Source organism: Artibeus jamaicensis, unplaced genomic scaffold, assembly GCF_021234435.1.
Source record: "Artibeus jamaicensis isolate MK-2021 breed Jamaican fruit bat unplaced genomic scaffold, CSHL_Jam_final contig_797, whole genome shotgun sequence".
Taxonomy (NCBI): Eukaryota; Metazoa; Chordata; class Mammalia; order Chiroptera; family Phyllostomidae; genus Artibeus; species Artibeus jamaicensis.
The window spans coordinates 7964610-7983426 of record NW_026521977.1 but is presented as its reverse complement, the minus strand read 5'-3'; the positions used below and the strand labels follow the sequence as shown (position 1 = coordinate 7983426).

General features: G+C 43.3%; 2 protein-coding genes across 2 annotated transcripts in view; both read right to left on the bottom strand.

The window, feature by feature from the left end:
• Nucleotides 1-1515: 1515 nt before the first annotated feature.
• NCR3LG1 (natural killer cell cytotoxicity receptor 3 ligand 1) lies at nucleotides 1516-13861 on the bottom strand (the record flags this gene model as incomplete). The annotated part of the gene is made up of 4 exons (XM_037150527.2): nucleotides 13496-13861; nucleotides 9262-9609; nucleotides 3003-3326; nucleotides 1516-1559 (listed from the first exon to the last, which is right to left on the bottom strand). Coding segments are annotated over exons 1-4 (813 nt in total), but the record flags the coding sequence as incomplete, so codon positions are not given.
• Nucleotides 13862-16882: 3021 nt separating this feature from the next.
• The window catches only part of NUCB2 (nucleobindin 2), a 48240-nt gene continuing 46305 nt past the window's right edge, over nucleotides 16883-18817 (bottom strand). Inside the window, exon 15 of the mRNA XM_053673112.1 lies at nucleotides 16883-17223. Within this exon, the coding sequence (XP_053529087.1) occupies nucleotides 17172-17223 (52 nt within the window). The 3' untranslated portion in view covers nucleotides 16883-17171. The remainder of the gene's footprint in view (nucleotides 17224-18817) is intronic.

The following is an 18817-nucleotide window of genomic DNA, read 5'->3' as shown; positions in this document are numbered from 1 at the left end:
CAGAACCTATGCACGTCATTGAGGACTTCCTAGAGAATGGTCTCCAGCCTCTGTTGTCTCTCATCCTCTGGTGGGACGGCCTGGAAGTGTCCTCTTCTCACAACCCTTGGAAGCACAAAAGAAAGCAAATGGAAATCCATTAGTCTCCTTCCGCTGGTCAGAGCAAGTCACCAGGTTGAGCCCGGTGTCGAGGGGCAGCCCATGACAGGAAGGCACTGCAAAGTTACACCGCAAAGGACAAGGATGTAGTGTGGGTTGCACGACTGGGGCTCACACCGCCTGAGGATCCAGGACAATCATGAATGAAGGCTTTAGGAGCCTCTTCTTCAATAAATACCCTAGTTAAGGGTCTGCTTACAGCAATAGTTCATAGACAGCAGAGGCCAGAGGAAGGCAAGGAATATGAGAACATTCACAAATATCAACACATTTGAAAACCACTTTATATTCAGTTTGCACGTTGACCGAAGTCCAATCAGGAGAGACTATGTCCCATGAATCAACTGGCTAAGTTTAGATAAAGAAACAGACTTTTTTCTCAATCAATTGATTATTCTAATTTTCCTAAAGCATTTCTAATGAGATGTATTAGCTATTGCACAGATTCTGCCTTGGCAGGCCCCTAAATAACTGAGGGCAATTTTATGATCTAGAACCATTTTAGCCTTGGCTAGTGTGGCTCAGTGGATTAAGTGCCAGCCTGTGGACTGAAAGGTCGCTGGTTGGATCCCGGTCAGGGCACATGCCTGGGTTGCAGGCCAGGTCCCCAGCTGGGGGCATGCAGGAGGCAACTAATTAAGGTTTTTATCACACATTAATGTTTCTCTCCCTCTCTTTCTCCCTCCTTTTCCTTCTCTCCAAAAATAAATACATAAAGTCCTAAGGAAAAAACATAGAACTGTTTTAACCAACATGTTTACATTGGTCTCTTGGGTCTCTTGAGCTGTTTTATTTGCTATTTGGACCACAGTTAGGAATAAACATGTTTGGAAACCCCCCCTGAGAGTTAGAAATTCTTGGTTTAAAGGTGAAGTCTGGTTGAAAGTCATCCCATTGAGCTATTCACAAAATCTGAGCACCCGAAGGAAGGGATGCCCCCTCTCTGAGCTGTGGTTTCCACGTGTGAGAACAGCAGTGCAGCCCATATGTGCTTCAAAGGCCTGCTCCGTTCTGACACCGTGAGGTTTGGTTCCCACTGAGAGTTGTGTTATGAAGAGGCAGAGGGGCTTTTCCACGCATCTCCCCAGAGTGACAAGCTACCACACGCACGCAGATCTGATGACAAAGTTCTTCCTCAGCACATCAGGAAAAGCCACACACCACAAACACACCACACGGGATCCCCCAGCATGGACCCTGCGAACTCTCCAACATCAGCTGCTGGCCATGCTCCCTGAACTCCCAGAACCAATTCCAAAACACAGGGCTCAACTTTGCTTTAGCACCCCCTTACCTCTTCCGAAGGAAAATTGCTGCTGCAATCAGTAGTGCCAAAAAGCAGAGAGCGCTTCCGAGATACTTCAGGGGATTCTTCCATAAGTCACTTTTTGACTCAGACCCTGCAGAAAGAAAGAGGAAGCCGAACTTAAGAGAGAACCAACTGGCAGGGGCCAAAATGACCACACAACCGCTGCTAAGGTCTGTGTGGTGTGTGTCATTTCTCTGTCAGAGATATGACCACCATTCACTCCTCCGGCACACGTCTTGTCATTCCTATCACGTACTCTTCCACACGTCAGTGTGTTCAGCACCTGCCAGACATACATGGCAATGTCGAGCACCACGTACCACAAATATACCATGCACATTTTCAGAGCTTCCACACCACTATACCATCTTACATTACTGCTATGTATTGAATGTCTGTGCCCCGCCCACAAAAATTCATATGTTGAATTCCTAATAACCCATGTAATGGTATGTGGAGGTGGGATTTCTGGGAGGTCAGAGGTCATGAGGATGGAACCCTCATGAATAAAATTAGTGTCCTCATAAAAGAGGTCTTAGAGAGATCTCTCACCCCTCCCAACGCATGAGGACACCACAAGAAATCTGCTCCAGAAGAAAGCCCCCACCCACCATGCTGGCAAATCAATCTCAGACTTCCGGCCTCCAGAACTGTGAGAAATAAAGCTGTTGTTTATAAGCCACCAAGTCTGTTAGCCTGTTACAGCGGCCCAAAGGCACACACAAATCACCAAGATAGACCTCTTATATGCACAGGGCATATTTCAATTCCACACTCCCCTTGCTCCACACATACCTTGCACATATCCCTGCACACACCACACACACATCCTGGCCCTTCTCTCCCCCCAGGGCCACCCCAGGCCCCACCTGGCACAGCCAATCAGCCCCTGCCCTCCTAACACCTCCCAGCTCCAGGCTGATGCATTGGACCACAGGATCTCCCCCACTAGGACCAGAGCCATGACCACAGAAGCCAGGATATGAGCTCAATGAACCCCACCCCACCAGAAGGAGGGGCTCTGTAGGGAGCTGTATTATCTTAAGCAAAGCATCTATGTCCCTGGGGAAAGCCCTTGACATCTGCAGGACTCCCCATCCTGGGCACAGAAGTACTGTTGCAGCCTCTACCAGCCAACAGTTTGCGGTGAGCTGGGAGTCTGACCAGAAGAGTTGCTGGCAGAGCTGAGTCTCTGGCCCCTGACAGACCCTTATCCTCAGGGGACCTGGGCAGGGTGCCATCCCCTTTCTCCTAGCAGCTTCCCATTCCAGGTCATATAGATAGACCTCCCAGATCACTTAAGCTGCCATAAGCTAACCCTGAGGACTACTGTTACTACTCTCCACTTAGAGACCGCCGCCCTGGCTTAGGGAATCTAGTCTGGACTGCTGACTCTGGGGCTGAGCTAGGACAAACCAGCCTTTTCCTCCTTCCCCAGTGGCCCTCATCTTGGCCTAGACTGACTGCGAACTTGAGTTTTACATTATACCCCCTCAAGGGGAAGAGCAGGGGAAATGTCTAGGAAAATGCTTACCGTTCTCAGGCAGGGTGATGTTCTTCTTCTGGGGGGTGCACAAGGGCATGTGCTGTACCATACACTGGTAGGTCCCACCGTGCTCCGGAGAGTGCTTCGGCATCAAATAGCTACTGACACTAAATGTTTTGTTGTCATTCTCAATGGCAGCATTAGTGGTGATGTTCTCAGAAATGTTCAGACACTGGGAATACTCCTGGTTCCATTCACACCACGTTATGTTAATGTGGTTTGGGTAGAACCCACGTGACTTACACAGGAGTCGTTGGTAGTCATTATCTTTCACCTTGGCTTTCTCCACAGACAAGCTGATGTCTGGGCAAGCTGCCGGGAGAGAAAAGTCATACTTTGAGGGCATGTTGGGACAGGGTTATTACCAGTTCAATGTCTGGCCCAGAGCAAGCCTTCAGAAAGGGTGAGTGAAGTGAATGGGATTCTGCTTAAGCTAAGTATTCTGGGTACACTGACCTCAGTGCCAGCAAGGTGCTGACACCCATGACCCGGACTCTCAGCCGCTCTGCAGAGCAGAGTTTTTCAAGCCACTGTATGTCATAGACAACTTTGACAATCTGAGGAAACCTCTGGAATGCTGTTGTGGAAGAGACTGCTAATTGCTGCCCATTCCATTCTTCAGTGATACACTGAGTTACAGCTGCATCTCCCACCCTCCGCTGCAGCCGGGGTAGCCATGTGAACTCAGGGTCCAGAAGAATCTGAATTCATTCTCCTGAACTCAGGTAAGGAGAGCAGTCTCAAAGAAATATCCTTAAAGAACAAGGGTATCTTAAAGAAAAGGGCTCTGCCCTTCTCCCTTCCCACAGAACAGTTGGAATACCATGTGATGGAAAAGCCATTTCCAAACACCAGCTGCATTTTGAGGACCACAAAGTGCCAAAATAAAAGTCCCCTGGGTCTCAGATAATCACAGAACTGCCCTACCTGCCCTGGTCTGGCTACATTTTTGTGAAAGAAAAATAAACTTCCTTTTTTTAAAAGAGTTTTTTTACTTATTTATTTTTAGACGGGAAGGGAAGGAAAGAGGAAAAGAAGTATCAGTGTATGGTTGCCTCTGTGCATCCCCTGCTGGGAACTGGCCTGCAACCCAGGCATGTTGCCCTGACTGGGTGTCGAACCACAATCCTTTGCTTCACAGGCCTGCACTCAATCCACTGAGCTACGCCAGCCAGGGCTAAACTACCTTTTTGAAATTGCCTCTTGACTTCTGGTTTCCACTTGGACATGTAAAGACCTTAGAAGTCATCACCACCACCCCCTCCTAATAGGAAAAAAGCTGAACCAAACTAACTACAAATCAACAACTTAGCTCCATCAGAGGAGTGAGGTGACAGGGAAAACCTCAACCTGAAAACTACAAAGACAGGCAGACTGACAGGACCATGGCCAAGATCGTGTCACCTTACACAGAAGGTGCTGGAGTCATAACTTTGACAAATTGCTAAAGGATATGGGTGGACTAGCTGGAGAGTAAGAACTTCTGGTGGCTGGTCTTAAGAGGTTTTCATGGGTTTCACCTCCAGAAACCTGACCAGGTTCTTGCAGCTGCAAGAAAAAGCCCCTTCTGTTTGGGGAAGGAGAGGAAAAGCAACCACCTAAAAATATACCCAGTGCATCCTCCAAAACAAAGAATGTGCTCAAGAAATAAGACTTTTCCAGAGCCTTGGCTGACCTAGCAGAACAAATATGAGCTCTCCAGCAATCTATACCCTCCTGTCTCACCTGAGAACACTTTGAAGGTCATAGCCTAGGGTGTCAGGCCACTCAAAGGCTGAGATTCGATCATTTTGATCACCTCTGTACCACCACATCAGCAGGGCTCCAGTATAATAATAGTAGATTATAACTAACAAAGCTGCAAGACACAACTCTTCCCTGTGTAAGGACTTCATAGGGAAACTCAAAGAGAACAGGGAAGGGCGAGAAGACACTAGATGAAATCTGAAATCTCTGACACCTACAGCTATGGCGTTGACATTAAACACAGCCCAGGTCCCAGCCATAGAATCTCACACTAAAAGCCAATTTACCTCAGTTCCTATTCCCTGGTACATACTATCTGGCTTCCAACAACAACAACAACAAAAAACTACCAGGGATGCTGAAAAGTGTGAACAGACAAAGCAATCATCAGAACTAGGCTTGGGTATGATACAGATTTTGGAATAATCAGATAGGGAATTTAAAATAACTATGATTAAAAGACTAAGAGCACTAATGGAAAAAGCAAGAAAGAATAAGTGAGCAGAGAGAAGGATGCTCTCTAAGAAAGGATTAAAAGGAAATGCTAGAAACTAAAAATACTGTAAAGGAAATGAGAATGCCTTTGACAGGCTCATCAGTAGACTTGACTTAAGAAGAGAATCAGCTAGCTTAAATATGTCTACTAAAATTCCCAAACTGAAATTCAAAGAGCAAAAAGAATGCTGGGGGAAACCCAGAAGGAAAAGAAATATCCAAGAACTGTGGACAAATGCAAAAGGTGTAACATACATGTAACAGGAATGCCGACTAAAGTAAAGAGAAAGGAGAAGAAATACTTTGAAAAATAATGGCTGAGTATTTTCCAGAAGTCATGACAGACACCAAAGCACAGATCTAGGAAGCTCAGAGAACACCAAGTAGGAAAACACCACAACATATTCAAAACACAGAAAATTTTTTTTGTCAAAAAACAAACCAAAAACCTTCCCAAAAATCCAGAAAAAAATAACTTACTCAGAGAAGAACATGGATAAGAATGACACTGGACTTCTTAGATACAAGCAAGAAGAGAAGGACATGAAATATTTTAAGTGTTGAAAAAAATATAATCCATCAATCTAGAATCCTATATCCAAAAAATGGCCCAAATGGAAGAACAGATCAAAGCCTCGGAGCAAATACAACTAAGCAACAAAGAGACAGCCAACCTATCAGATGCACAGTTCAAAACACTGGTGATCAGGATGCTCACAGAACTAGTTGATGTTGGTCACAAATTAGATGAAAAAATGAAGACTACACTAGGTGAAATGAAGGAAAATTTACAGGGAACCAAAGTGATGGGAAGAAAACTAGTACTCAGATCAATGGAATGGACCAGAAGGAAGAAAGAAACAACCAAACAGAAAAGAATAAAGAAACAAGAATTCAAAAAAATGAGAAGAGGCTTAGGAACCTCCAGGACGTCTTTAAACATTCCAACATCCGAATTACAGAGGTACCAGAAGGGGAAAAAGAAGAGCAACAAGTGGAAAACTTATTTGAACAAATAATAAAGGAGAACTTCCCCAATCTGGCAAAGGAAATAGACTTCCAGGAAGTCCAGGAAGCTCAGGGAGTCCCAAAGAAGGTGCGCCCATGGAGGAACACACCAAGGCACATCATAATTACATTAGCCAAGATTAAAAATAAGGAGAGAATCCTAGAAGCAGCAAGAGATCAAGAGACAGTCACCTACAAAGGAGTTCCCATCAGACTGTCAGCTGATTTCTCAAAAGAGACCTTACAGGTAAGAAGGGGCTGGAAAGAAGTATTCCAAGTCATGAAAGGCAAGGACCTACATTCAAGATTGCTTTATCCAGCAAAGCTTTCATTTAGAATGGAAGGCCTACTTCTCAGATAAGGTCAAGTTGAAGGAGTTCATCATCACCAAGCCCTTATTTTATGAAATGTTAAAGGGACTTATCTAAGAAAAAGATGATAAAAACATGTATAATAAAATGACAGCAAACTCACAATTATTAACAACCACACCTAAAATAAAAACAAAAACAAACTAAGCAAACAACTAGAACAGGAACAGAAGCACAGAAATGGAGATCACATGGAGGGTTAACAACAGAGTGGGAGGAGGAAAGAGGGCAAAAAGGTGCAGAGAATAAATAGCATAAATGGTAGATAAAAAATAGACAGGGGGAAAGCAAGAATTGTATGGGAAATGTAGAAGCAAAAGAATTTATGAGACAGGGACATGAACTAAAGGTGGGGAATATGGGTGGGAAGGGGTGTGCAGGGTGAAGAAGAATGAAAGGGGGGAAATGGGACAACTGTAATAGCATAATCAAGAAAATGTATTTTAAAAAATCCTATATTCAAAAAAAATTATCTTTCAAAAATAAGGTATAAATATATCTCAAACAAACAAAAACTGAAGGACAGTGTAGCCAATAGACCTGGCTTACAAAATGTTAAAACAAGTTCTTCAGAAAGAATGAAATGACATAAGTCAGAAACTAGTTCTTCAGAAATGACATGTCAGAAACTAGTACCCACATAAAGGAAGGAAGAGTGTCGGCTCTGACCAGTGTGGCTCAGTTGGTTGGTGTCATCCCGCCAGGTGAGAGGTCAGGGCACATGACTGGGTTGTGGGTTTGGTCCCAGGTCCAGGTGCATATGAGAGGCAACTGATCAATGTTCCTCTCTCACATTGATGTTTCTCTCCCCTCTTTCTCCCTCCCTTTCCCTCTCTAAGTACATCAACTAAGAGACAGAGACCATCAGAGGGGATTAAAACAAAAGTCTCAAATATATGTTTCTAGAAGAAATCTACTTTATATAGGGGGGATAAATGGTGATGGAAGGAGACTTGACTTTGGGTGAACACACAATACAGTGTACAGATGTATACAGAATTGTACATCTGAAACCTATATAATTTTATTAAGCAATGTCACCCCAATAAACTCAATTAAAAAATCCACTTTAAATATGAAGATCCACATAGATTTAAAAGTAAAGGGATTAGCCCTGGCTGGTGTAGCTCAGTGGACTGAACTCGGGCCTGTGAACCAGAGGATCGCAGTTCAATTCCCAGTCAGGGCACATGCCTGGGTTGCAGACCAGTTCCCGGCAGGGGACACATGAAAGGCAACCATACATTGATATTTCTCTCCCTCTCTCCTTCCCTTTCCCTCTTAAGATAAATAAATTAAAAATAAAATAAGAATCAGGAATTTTAAAAAAAAGTAAAGGGATTAAAAAAGACACACTACAATAAATAGACCTTAGTAATGCAAGGTGTTAATGGCAGGGCTTCTGCACTGTCTTTGCAATTTTTCTGTAAATTTAAAACTTCTAAAAAGTGAAGTCTATTCATTTTGTACAATCTTTTATTTTAGGCTTTCTGTCAATTGTAGGGGAAGTGGATCCTAATACACATTCCCACCCCCCAAATTAACATGTATAACACACTCAAAGTCCTAAGTACAATTTCGGAGGGCTCACAGGCGCAGCCACCCCGTTGCAGCCTGAACTGTGTCCCCCACCCCCAAACTGTGGTTTAAGTCCTAACCCCAGTCCCTCAGCCCGTGGCTGTATTTGTAGGGAGGGTCTTTATTGAGGTTGTTAAGTTAAAAGAGGTCAGTAGGTTGGGCCCTAATCTAATCTAACTCATGTATTTATAGGAAGAGAAGATGAGGACACAGACACGGGGGCAGACCCTGTGATGACATGGGGTGACGACACACGTCTACAAGCCAAGGAGAGAGGAGGCAGAAGGACCGACCCTGCTGACACCTCGACCTCAGATGTCTAAACTCCAGCACTGTGACAATAAATTTCTGTTATTTAGGCCACCCAGTCAGTGGTATTTTGTTATGGCTGCTCCAGCAAACTAACACACCCTCCCCACAAGCTCATCCACATGGTACTGCCGGACCTATTTATAACAGAGGAAAGTGGAGCTCAAATTGGCGTTTAGGGGATATTACCATTGTTATACATCTTCACTGAGCACCTAACTCAGAACAGCACTCGGCTCACCTTTTTCACACACTGTCTTATGTAGTCCTCAGAACACTAAGAGGCAGGTATGATTCATCACCCTATTTTGCACATGGGAAAATTTCAGGTCCAAACACACTGAATGACTGGCCGTATCGCCCGGTTTGGAAGCAGCCCAGCTAGAATAGGATTCACATCTGTTCCCAGCTGCCTTTCAGAGGCTCCTCTTCAGTGAACTGTCCGCGCACCAGGTGAACTACGTGATAATTACTAGGGACTTCTTCCACCAAGCACCTCTACTGGGCCAAGCACTACACTAAGTGTTTTTCAATCCCTTAGGTAGGTACCATTACATTCGTTTAGAGCAAAGGACATTGAGGTTCACCATGAGTAATAACTTGCCTTAAGTTGACCAGGTGTCCATGAGAGCCCAGAATCAAACCCATGTCTACCTGACTCTTAGGCCCATGCCCCAAACCTTTGTTCCACTTGGCCCATCCATCAAGGGAACCACAGGACACCACCACCAGGCACTCACCTACAACCTTCAGAAAGATTGTCCCCTGGTCTTTATAAGGGGTATTCACCACCTCACATCGGTACTCTCCTGCTTCCCACAGCTGGACCTCAGGCAGCTGCAGGGAGGCATTCCCCTTCGCCAGCCCCTGAAGAGACACATCAGCTCCTGATCGGCGTGCCTCTTGGTGCTCTCCATAAAACTCAAACACTCTGACATATGTTCCATTCACTGAATTCTTCCGAAACCAAGTAACAGCCATATGTTTGATGTCCAGTTGTGAAGTACCAAGGACCAAGCAGGAGATGGTGGCATTGTGATTCAGCAACACAGTCTGTGTCTCCCCTGCCATCTCCACTCTCAAGGAATCTGTGGCAACAAGAAAACTCAGTTATGGGAGAACCTTGGGGAAAAAACACAGGGCTTGCACTCTCAAACACTACCATGTACTTGGAAACAAATTCCTTTTTCGGCTGGGTGTCTCCCATACAGAGGCCCTCAGTTTATGGCCTCTCGTTAATCCACATAAGATCCTCCAACTTTGTTCTTTTCTTTCAAGATTGTTTTGTCTGTCCTGGGTCTCTTACAATTTCATAGAAATTTTTGAATCAGTTTATTAATTTCTCCAAAGAAGCCAGCGGAGATTTTAATAGGAATCACACTGAATCTGTAGATCAGTTTGGGGAGTACTGCCATCTTAACACTGTTGTCTCCTGGTCCATGAATGGGTTTCTGGGATGTGCTATGGACATAGTGTCTGAGCCCCTCCGAAATTCATAATCCTCAGTGTGAAGGTGTTTGAGGGAGGGGCCTTTGGGGGTCAATTAGGTCATGAGGGTAGAGCCCTCCTGAATGGGATCAGTGCTCTTACATGAGACAGGAGACGGATGAAACAAATAACCTCTCCACACCTGGGGACAGAGTAAGGTGTTCATGAACCAGCCAGAAATAAGCCTCTCACCAAAAACAAAGCAGTCGACACCTTGGTCTTGGACTTCCCAGCCTCCAGAACTATGAGAAATACATTTCTGTTGTTTAAGCCACTCAGTCCAAGGCATTTGCTTAGGTAGTCTGAGAAGACTGGGACGAGATGTTTTTCCATGTCACTTATTTATACCATCTTGAATTTCTTTCAACAATAGTTTTATAGTTTTCAGAGTATAAGTTTTAGGGTATCCTCACAATGTATGGGTATATATTTATTCCTAAGTATTTTATTCTTTTTGATGATACTATATAAAAATTATACTATAATTTATATATAATTACATACTATCATAGTATATTTATAATAATATATACTATTAATAAAATTATTTTATTAATTTTGTGTTCAGATTGCTCATTGCACATTTATAGAAAGAATATATATTCTTTTTTATTTCCGTTCCTCTCCCCCGTAAGGCAACCAACCTAAGATGTTTAATATCTATATTTTTGTTCTCTTTAAAACTGTCTTGTTCTGCCCTGGCCAGGTGGCTCACTTGTGACTGTAGCGTCATTTCATACACCAAAAGGTTGCAGGTTCAAACCCCAGTCAGGGCACATATGGCAGGCAACCAATCAATGCTTCTCTCTCATATAAATGTTTCTCTCTCTCTCTCTCCCCCCACCTTTCCTCTCCCTCTAAAATCAATAAACACATATCCTCAGGTGAGGATTAAAAAAAAACTGTTGTATTCTGTTTCTCAAACTTACAGAAATAGTATTAAGTTATATGTCATTGTTTCTCCTCTTTTTATTATCATTTTTTTATCCTTACCCCAGGACTTGTTTTTTTTTTTTTTCCATTGCTTTTAGAGAGGAAGAGAGAAACACTGATAAGAGAGAAGCAGTGATTGGTTGCCTCTAGGAGGCACCCGGATCAGGACTGAACCCTCAAGCTTCCATGTAGGGGATGATGCTCCAACAAACTGAGCCACAGTGGCCAGGGCTGGTTCTCCTTTTGGCGCTCTGCTTTCCAGACTGGTCCACACTGCTGTGTGTACAGCTAGTCCTTTGCTTGATGGTGGGCATCCACCATCTGGCTCATCTATAGCCCCACTGATGGACACCCATAGGGTCTAGATTCCTGTATCACCACCACCACCACTTGGCATCCTCCAGTCTGTTTGGGCCAGTCTAATAAATGTCAAGTGATATCTTACTATTGTTTTAACTTTTGTTCTCTCGTTAGTAATGACTTAAAATACCTCTTCATATGCTTTTCAGGCTTTTGGTTTCTTGTTCAATAATTAAACAGAAACACTGCACTGTCTGCAAACTCCTACTTGTTGCTCCCAGTTCTCTCAGGTCAGTGTGAGGGTCTTCCTCACCGCCAGCAGAACACTGGAATGGGCAGGAAGGTGGGGGAATGGACAGGGAAAAGGTCTGCGTGTCTGTTGTTCTCAGCACTTGGCTAGGCTAGACAAGGAGGGACCTGTCCAGAACTCCTGCAGGACAGGAAAAGGCAGCGACATCTCAATGTGGAAAACTGTACAGTGAAATGAAGGAATGTTTAAGATTCAAGGAATACAAAGAGGCCATACATGGTATGCATTTGAGCAATGAGAAAGTAGTAAGAGAATTTGACAAGATGGCTAGGGTAGAGGATGAGGCAAAGACAACCAGACAGAAATGAGATGAGGGGGGGAGTATGTGAATGCAAGAATGTTTACAGGACCCCTTCCACCCAGCGGCCCAAAGTAATTTAGGGGTGGTTGTAGGGCATGACAAAGGGACTTTGTAGACATGCCTTTTGTGTAGTGCCCATGGCAGGCATTTGCCAGGTGGGGGCTTTAATCTTATGCTAATATTGTATTCGCCAAAAAGCTCATTTAGTTTTTTTCTGTATGATGGCTCTACTAGTACTTAGTTGTTTTTAACTTCATTTGAAACAATTTTGTTACATTGTATTGTGACAGCTGTCATATCAGTGTGCATTTTAAAAAAACTTAGCAAAATTGGTGAATTTTTGTGCAGCCTTTTAATACTGAAGATGGAAGAAGATACGCAGCATTTTTGGCATATTATGCTTCATCATTTCAATAAAGGTAAAAAACAATTGAAACAAAAAAAGATTTGTGCAGTATATGGAGAAGGTGCTGTGACTGATCCAGATGTGTTAAAAGTGATTTACAAAGTTTCTTGATACTACTGACATTTTGGCCAAATAATTCTTTGCTGTGGGGCTGCCTTATGCATTGGAAGATGTTTAGCAGCACTCATGGCCTCTATCCACTAGAATCCAATAGTGGGAGATAGCCGACATACTCAAAATATCCAACAATAAAGTTATTGGTGAAAATGAAAAACGTTATTTTCCAGAAAAAATGTAACAAACTTTTTGGCCAGCCCAATACATTTCTTTAATTGTCATTTTCATTATCCAACTTGAGCTCTCTGTTTCAGGAGCAGATTTTCTTTTCTTCCTTTCTTCTTTTTTAAAATAAAGACCTTTGTTTAAAAGTCCCCATCTTGTCTGACTTACTAGTGAACACATTTAGCAGTGTTGGAAAGTAGATTCGAGCTATCAAGGCAAGGCAGAAATGACTCCTAAATCTTTGCAAAGATGAGGAGAAAAAAGGCAGTAGCAGATTTTCATCCTTTGCATGGAATAACGTTTATGGTGCAATGAAAAATTAAAAAGAAAATAGTCTGGAGAAACTTTTGGTTTGAATATCACCACTCACTCTCAGTAAAGACTTTGGTAAAACACTAGATGATTCACTGAATTCCAGCATCTACAATGATGCAATAGAGGCGCTAAAATCCACAAAGCAGAGAAATGGAGATCACATGCAGGGCTTTCAGTGGGGGAGGGAAAGGTACAGAGAATAAGAAGCATAATTGGTAGGCATAAAATAGGGAGAAGTTATGAATGACAGGAAAGGGAGAAGTCAAAGAACTTACAACCCATGGACATGAACTAAGGTGGGGGAATGCTGGAGGGTTGGGGGGCGCAGGGCGGAGGAGAGATAAGGGGGAGGGAAATTGGGAAAACTGTAAAAGCATACTCCATACAACATACTTAAAAAATAAATAATAAATAATCCACAGAGCACTCAACCTGAAGGAGGCAGTTACAGGCTCCTACAAGTGCTGACGGCATCATTATTTAATTGTCAAATTAATAAATGAAACTAACTTCAAAAAGTAGAGCTCGGACTCAGGACTCTGGAAGGGGTCCACCAGAGAGCAGCTAGCGACAACCACACCGCACCTTTTCCATCCTCCAACCCCCCCAGCCCCTCCCCCAACCTCGCTTAGGTCTTACCTGCGCGGAGCGCCGGGAGCCCCAAAACCAGGACCAGAAGCATCCGCATAAAACCGCACAGTGTACGGGCTGCTGCCGCCTCCGCGTCCACGGCCATGCCAGTTTCGGGCCTTGGCTGCCTGGTTTGGGCCTGGGTTTGGATCTGCAGGGGCCCCAGTCTGGGTCCCTGTCTAGGTGGCCGCCTGAGAAGTTTTTTCCTGTAGAGCGAAGCGCCCGATCTTAATAGGCAATGGGCAGTTCGCGGCGAGCGAAGAAATCTCCTTTCTCGGGGCACGTGTACCCTCTACACCTTCTAACAGGCTCTGCAATCCGATGCTGGAAGGCGCTGGCCCGGCCCCGCCCCGCAATCTCTCCGCGGATCCCCGGTCAAGCCGCTGCCAACCAGCCTCCGGCTGAGCTTTGCGGAGAGTCACACCTCCTTCTAGAAACAAACCATGACGTTTCACGGCGCCATTGCCGATGACATCACTGGCCCCTCCGCTATTGGTGATGACATCACTGGACCCGCTGCTATTGGCAGTGACTGCTCCCCTGCCGCCCCCCCCCCCCCCATTGCAAGGCGGCCGTGGTGCGCTGGTCTTAGGAAACTATTGGAGTGAGTATTCCCCAGGCTGGCACGTAAAATATGGACTCCTGACTGCCTGGAGGAAAGATTTCATACTTGACTCCACATGAGTTTGAGAGCTCCTTTATTAAAGCTGCTGACGGTGAAATAAGGGAGGGCTTAGGGTAGAGGGAGCAACAAGAGAGGCTGGGAGGTTGTGCTTTGGCTCCCTACCAACGTTACAAAGCAAAGAAATTACCCTAGGCAGGCTGAAGTTAGTTCACTAGCATGAAATAGAAAAGAGTTGACCTTGGAGACAGGTTCAGGGATAAGCCCAGGACAGCTGTTGCTGCCCACTGCTCCCCTGGTTTCAAGTGTCATGGGTACTCTTAGAGTTCAGGAGAAAAAAGTAAAGTTCAATGCCCAAAGAAAAGGCACTGGCGTGTTCCAGAGCGAGGATCCGCTGGCATCCTTTGTCTTGAGGGTTTTTGATCTTGTGTGGATGAGAATCTTAGGGGAGAGGTTCAGTAGAATATTCATCAGCTTTCTAGCTGTGTGAATATGCTAATGCATCAAAATGATGCCATAGGGGAGTTCAGCATTATTCTCTGGTCAGCTACACCGCTTTACTTTTGTCTTGGGTCTGTCTGGCTCTAGTCGAGTTTTTTGTTATTTGTTCCCCTGACTCCATCCATTCTTGGGTTTGGCTGGCACAAATAGCATTAATTGGGCCTCTGTACTCTTTCTCCCTGACCAGGTGACTGAAACTTTTCTGTGGCCAGGGAGGAGAGGTAGAAACCATTTGTTTTCAGGTGTCCTTGGTTAGGGAAGATAAGGTCTTATAATTCACTAGCTAGCTGTAAATTGGTGAAATTGCTTGGCCTTGTTTAATTATCTTGTCTCAGCTTCTGCATTCCACTTGCCAAGGAATTTTCCTAGCTTCTTACTATGCTGCCTGACCTGATAAACTTATGTTTTGTTTTGTTTTTTTAAGAAAGCTTCCATTACTTAAACCAGCAGCTCAATTTATATCCCCAGGATGCTCAGTCCAGTGCCTGAAGGCAGCCTCCGCAGCTAGACAGCTCTGCCCTGGACCTGCTCTGCTCCGTGCTGGTCTGCCTCAAGTCACCCCATAGCCGCCATTTGCTGCACTCTGCCTGCTACGGTCTGTCGGGGGTGAAGTAAAGCATAGTCCTTAGCCTCAGAAATCTAATCAAGACCAGTACTGGTGAAAGCAGCTGTGACAAACAACCCTTGTGACGAAAATGTCCAACCCATTTAGGACTGATTTTTTTTTTCTCATTAAAACTTGTTTTTGCCCCAGCTGGTGTGGCTCAGTGGATTGAGTGCTGGCCTGTGAGCGAAAGGGTCACTGGTTCGATTCCCAGTCAGAGCACATGCCTGGGTTGTGGGCCAGGTCTCCAGTTGGGGGTGCTCAAGAGGCAACCACACATTGATGTTTCTCTCCTCCTCTTCCTCCCTCCCTTCCCTTCTATCTGAAATAAAATAAATTTTAAAAAAAAAAACCTTTGTTTTATAAAACAACTGACTTGTGCTCTTCAAAAATACCCATGTCGTGAAACACAAAGGCCGAGGAGCTGTGCCAGGTCGAGGGAATGAAAGACACGCCAACGACAGGCAAAGCTTAATCCTGGACCAGATCCCAAATCGAAAAAAAAATGCCTGCGAAGGATAGTATTAGGACAAATGGTGGGTACTGTTAATATATATTAGATTAATAGTATTGTAACAATGTAAAATTTCCTGAATTTAATCATTATAAGATGGTTATTACAAAGTAATGTCTTTGGTTTTTTTAATTGATTTTGGAGACAGAGAGAGAGAAACATGGATTTGTTGTTCCATTATTTGTGAACCTTCCCTGACTAGGGATTGAACCCGCAACTTTGGTATATCGGCACAACACTCTAACCAACTGAGCTACCCAGCCAGGGTTAAAGTCTTTGTTCTTAGGAAATACTCACATATTTAGGGTATAGGATCACAATGTCTGAAGAACTTCAGTAAAAGAAAAAAGAATTACACAAAGAGAGAAAGCTTGAGCACAAATGTGCAAGGATGCTAACAACTGATAAATATAGAAATGGGCATATGAGGATTATTTGTACTGTTGTAATTTTTTTTCTGGTTCGGTGTGACTTTTTTTTCAAAGTTAACATTTACAAGCACACACACACACAACTAAAAGCAAGTGTGATCCTGGATCAGCTCTTGGCCTAGAAAAAAAAGATTTTAGTGGGAAAATTGGCAAAATTAGCAGATTAGTTGGTAGAATTGTATTAATTTCAATTGCCTGATTTTAATAACATTATAAGATACTAACATTTGGAGAAGCTAAACACTTCTCCAAATGTTAGAAGGTGAAGGGGATATGGAAATTCTCTACCATTTTTGCAAGTTTTTCGAGTCTGAAATGATTTCAAATTGAAAAGTTAGAGGAAAAAAATGAACACTCACATTCTAAAACTTCTAGACTTTTTCCTCTAGACTTTAGAAGGAAAAACATCATATACAGTTGACTCTTGAACAGTGCAAGGGTTCGGATGCTGACCTCCTGCACAGTTGAAAATCACGTGTGACTTTTGACTCCCCCTCAGCTTAACTACTAACAGCCTTCTGTGGACGGGAAGCCTTACTAATAACATAAACAGTAGATTATCATGTACTTTCTATGTTTTGTGTACTATAGTATTACAATTCAGGCAGCTAGAGAAAAGAAAACTTTAAGGAAATCACAAGGAAGAAAAAATACACTTACAGTATTTATTGGGGAAAAAACCCACATCTAAATGGACCTGCACAGTTCAAAACCATGTCGTTCAAGGGTCAACTGAAGTTAGAAAATGACAGAGCCAGGGTCCTTACACCTAGTCCCATATTAAATGGTTCTTGAATGTAAGTGGAAATAAATGTTTTCTCCATATTACACAAGCACTGGAGTGTGCATGTGCGTAACTATACATCCTCTGGAGTGACATCGAAATGCTTGTAGAAGAACTTCATAACATTAGTCATGTTTCCTCTGCCCAGGTTTCCAGGGCAGCTTCTCTGATGTTGAAAACAGTTGATGCGGTTTTCCACATGATTTGTCAGCAGTTACCAAATTCATCCTCACATTAGGATCACCTGGAGATCTTTTGCAACTTCCAAAGCCCAGGCCACACTACAAAAGAAAGGAGCCATCATCCCTGGAGATGGGATGAAGGCACCCAGGTGTTTTGAAGCTCTTAGGTGATTCCCTTAGGCAGACATACCTGGAAACCACTGTGACTTCCATGTCAGCGCTGTCATGAGAAGAACGGAAGCAGGGAATGAATAGGAGTCTCCTGGGACATCCTGGATGAGGGGCTCCTTCATGGGCCAGCGATCTCTAAGGCCCTGAGACTCTGTGACTCTACAATGCTAGTGTTTTGCACACAATGCATTCTTTCACCAGTTATCAAATTTGTCTTTTCCCCCCAGAATTACACCAAATGTTACACATTGTTCTGATGTTATATAGTTAAATAATTACAAATGAACCTATACAAATAATTAGAATACTTTCTGACAAATATTGCACTGAAAGAATTTTCACAACATAGTCAACAAATGAATTCAAATATAACAAATTGTGTAAAGTCTGTGTCTTCCTGATTAAATTAAAATCCAGTTATTTCCTTATAGTTTTAAAAATTGTCCAATTATCTGAATAAGCCAAGAAGAATTAAGTACACTTAAGACTGCTAAAAATTTTCCAAAGTTTAAAATTAACTGAGTATTTTTGGCTACATATTTACAAAAGGTTAAATTTTGATTCAACATTTAAATTTAAAAAATTTTGAAATCCCCTCAAAGTAGTAACAACAAAGTAAAAGGTCTTTACAATCCTGACTTTACAATAGGATGTATCAATCACCATTATTAGATGGTTTTTATAACAATAATTATTGGTACAATATGGATTAAGCAGCAGTGATCTTACTCATCAAAAGGAAAAGCAATAATGATAAAAAAGGTTTTTCATGTTTAAATTCCAGAACACATGGAATAACTAACAGTCTTCCCTCCAGACATATTTTAGGCACAGGCTTACATACAAACACACACATGTGCCTTCCAAAAATATGATATTTCACTTAGAGTCCATATTAATTGGTACACAGACAGACACTTTGAAATTGGCAAGGCCTTATTATGCCTTCCGTGGGGGCTAATGGATGCCGGACTAACAACTTCGGAGAAAGAAAAACCTTCCCTGAAAAGGGGCTCCTTCGTCCACCTTGGCGGCAATATTCCAGCCTCCATTCTGGGCCCCTAAAACTAAACAGAGGTGCAGGCAGAACTATCCAGAAGTCACCAGGGCCATCCCAAAAGAGTGAAACAGTCATTTGGGGCATTAACTGGCTTCAAAATGTTCTTAAAGTAAAGCATTTAGCCTCTTTTTTATCTTTTACATAAATCTTTTGGAAATTAATCCTATTTTAATAATGTCACATCAATATCTTAATTAGTAATTAGTAGTAGTACAACAGACTCTCTTACAGAAGAGACAGATAGTTCAGGATTGTGAGGGGAGGGAAAAATTCATTTGAAAGGCCTGAAAATAGGCCCCATGAAGCTGGTGGCTATGGAACTTTAAGATAGACAGTGAGGTACCTACAACATCCTACACGGTTGCGAGCCGACTAACAGCTGTCCCTTGACACAGTCAGGACGGATGAGATGCATCTGCACAGCAGAGGCAACTGTGGCTGGATTTCCAGTCTATCTCTCCT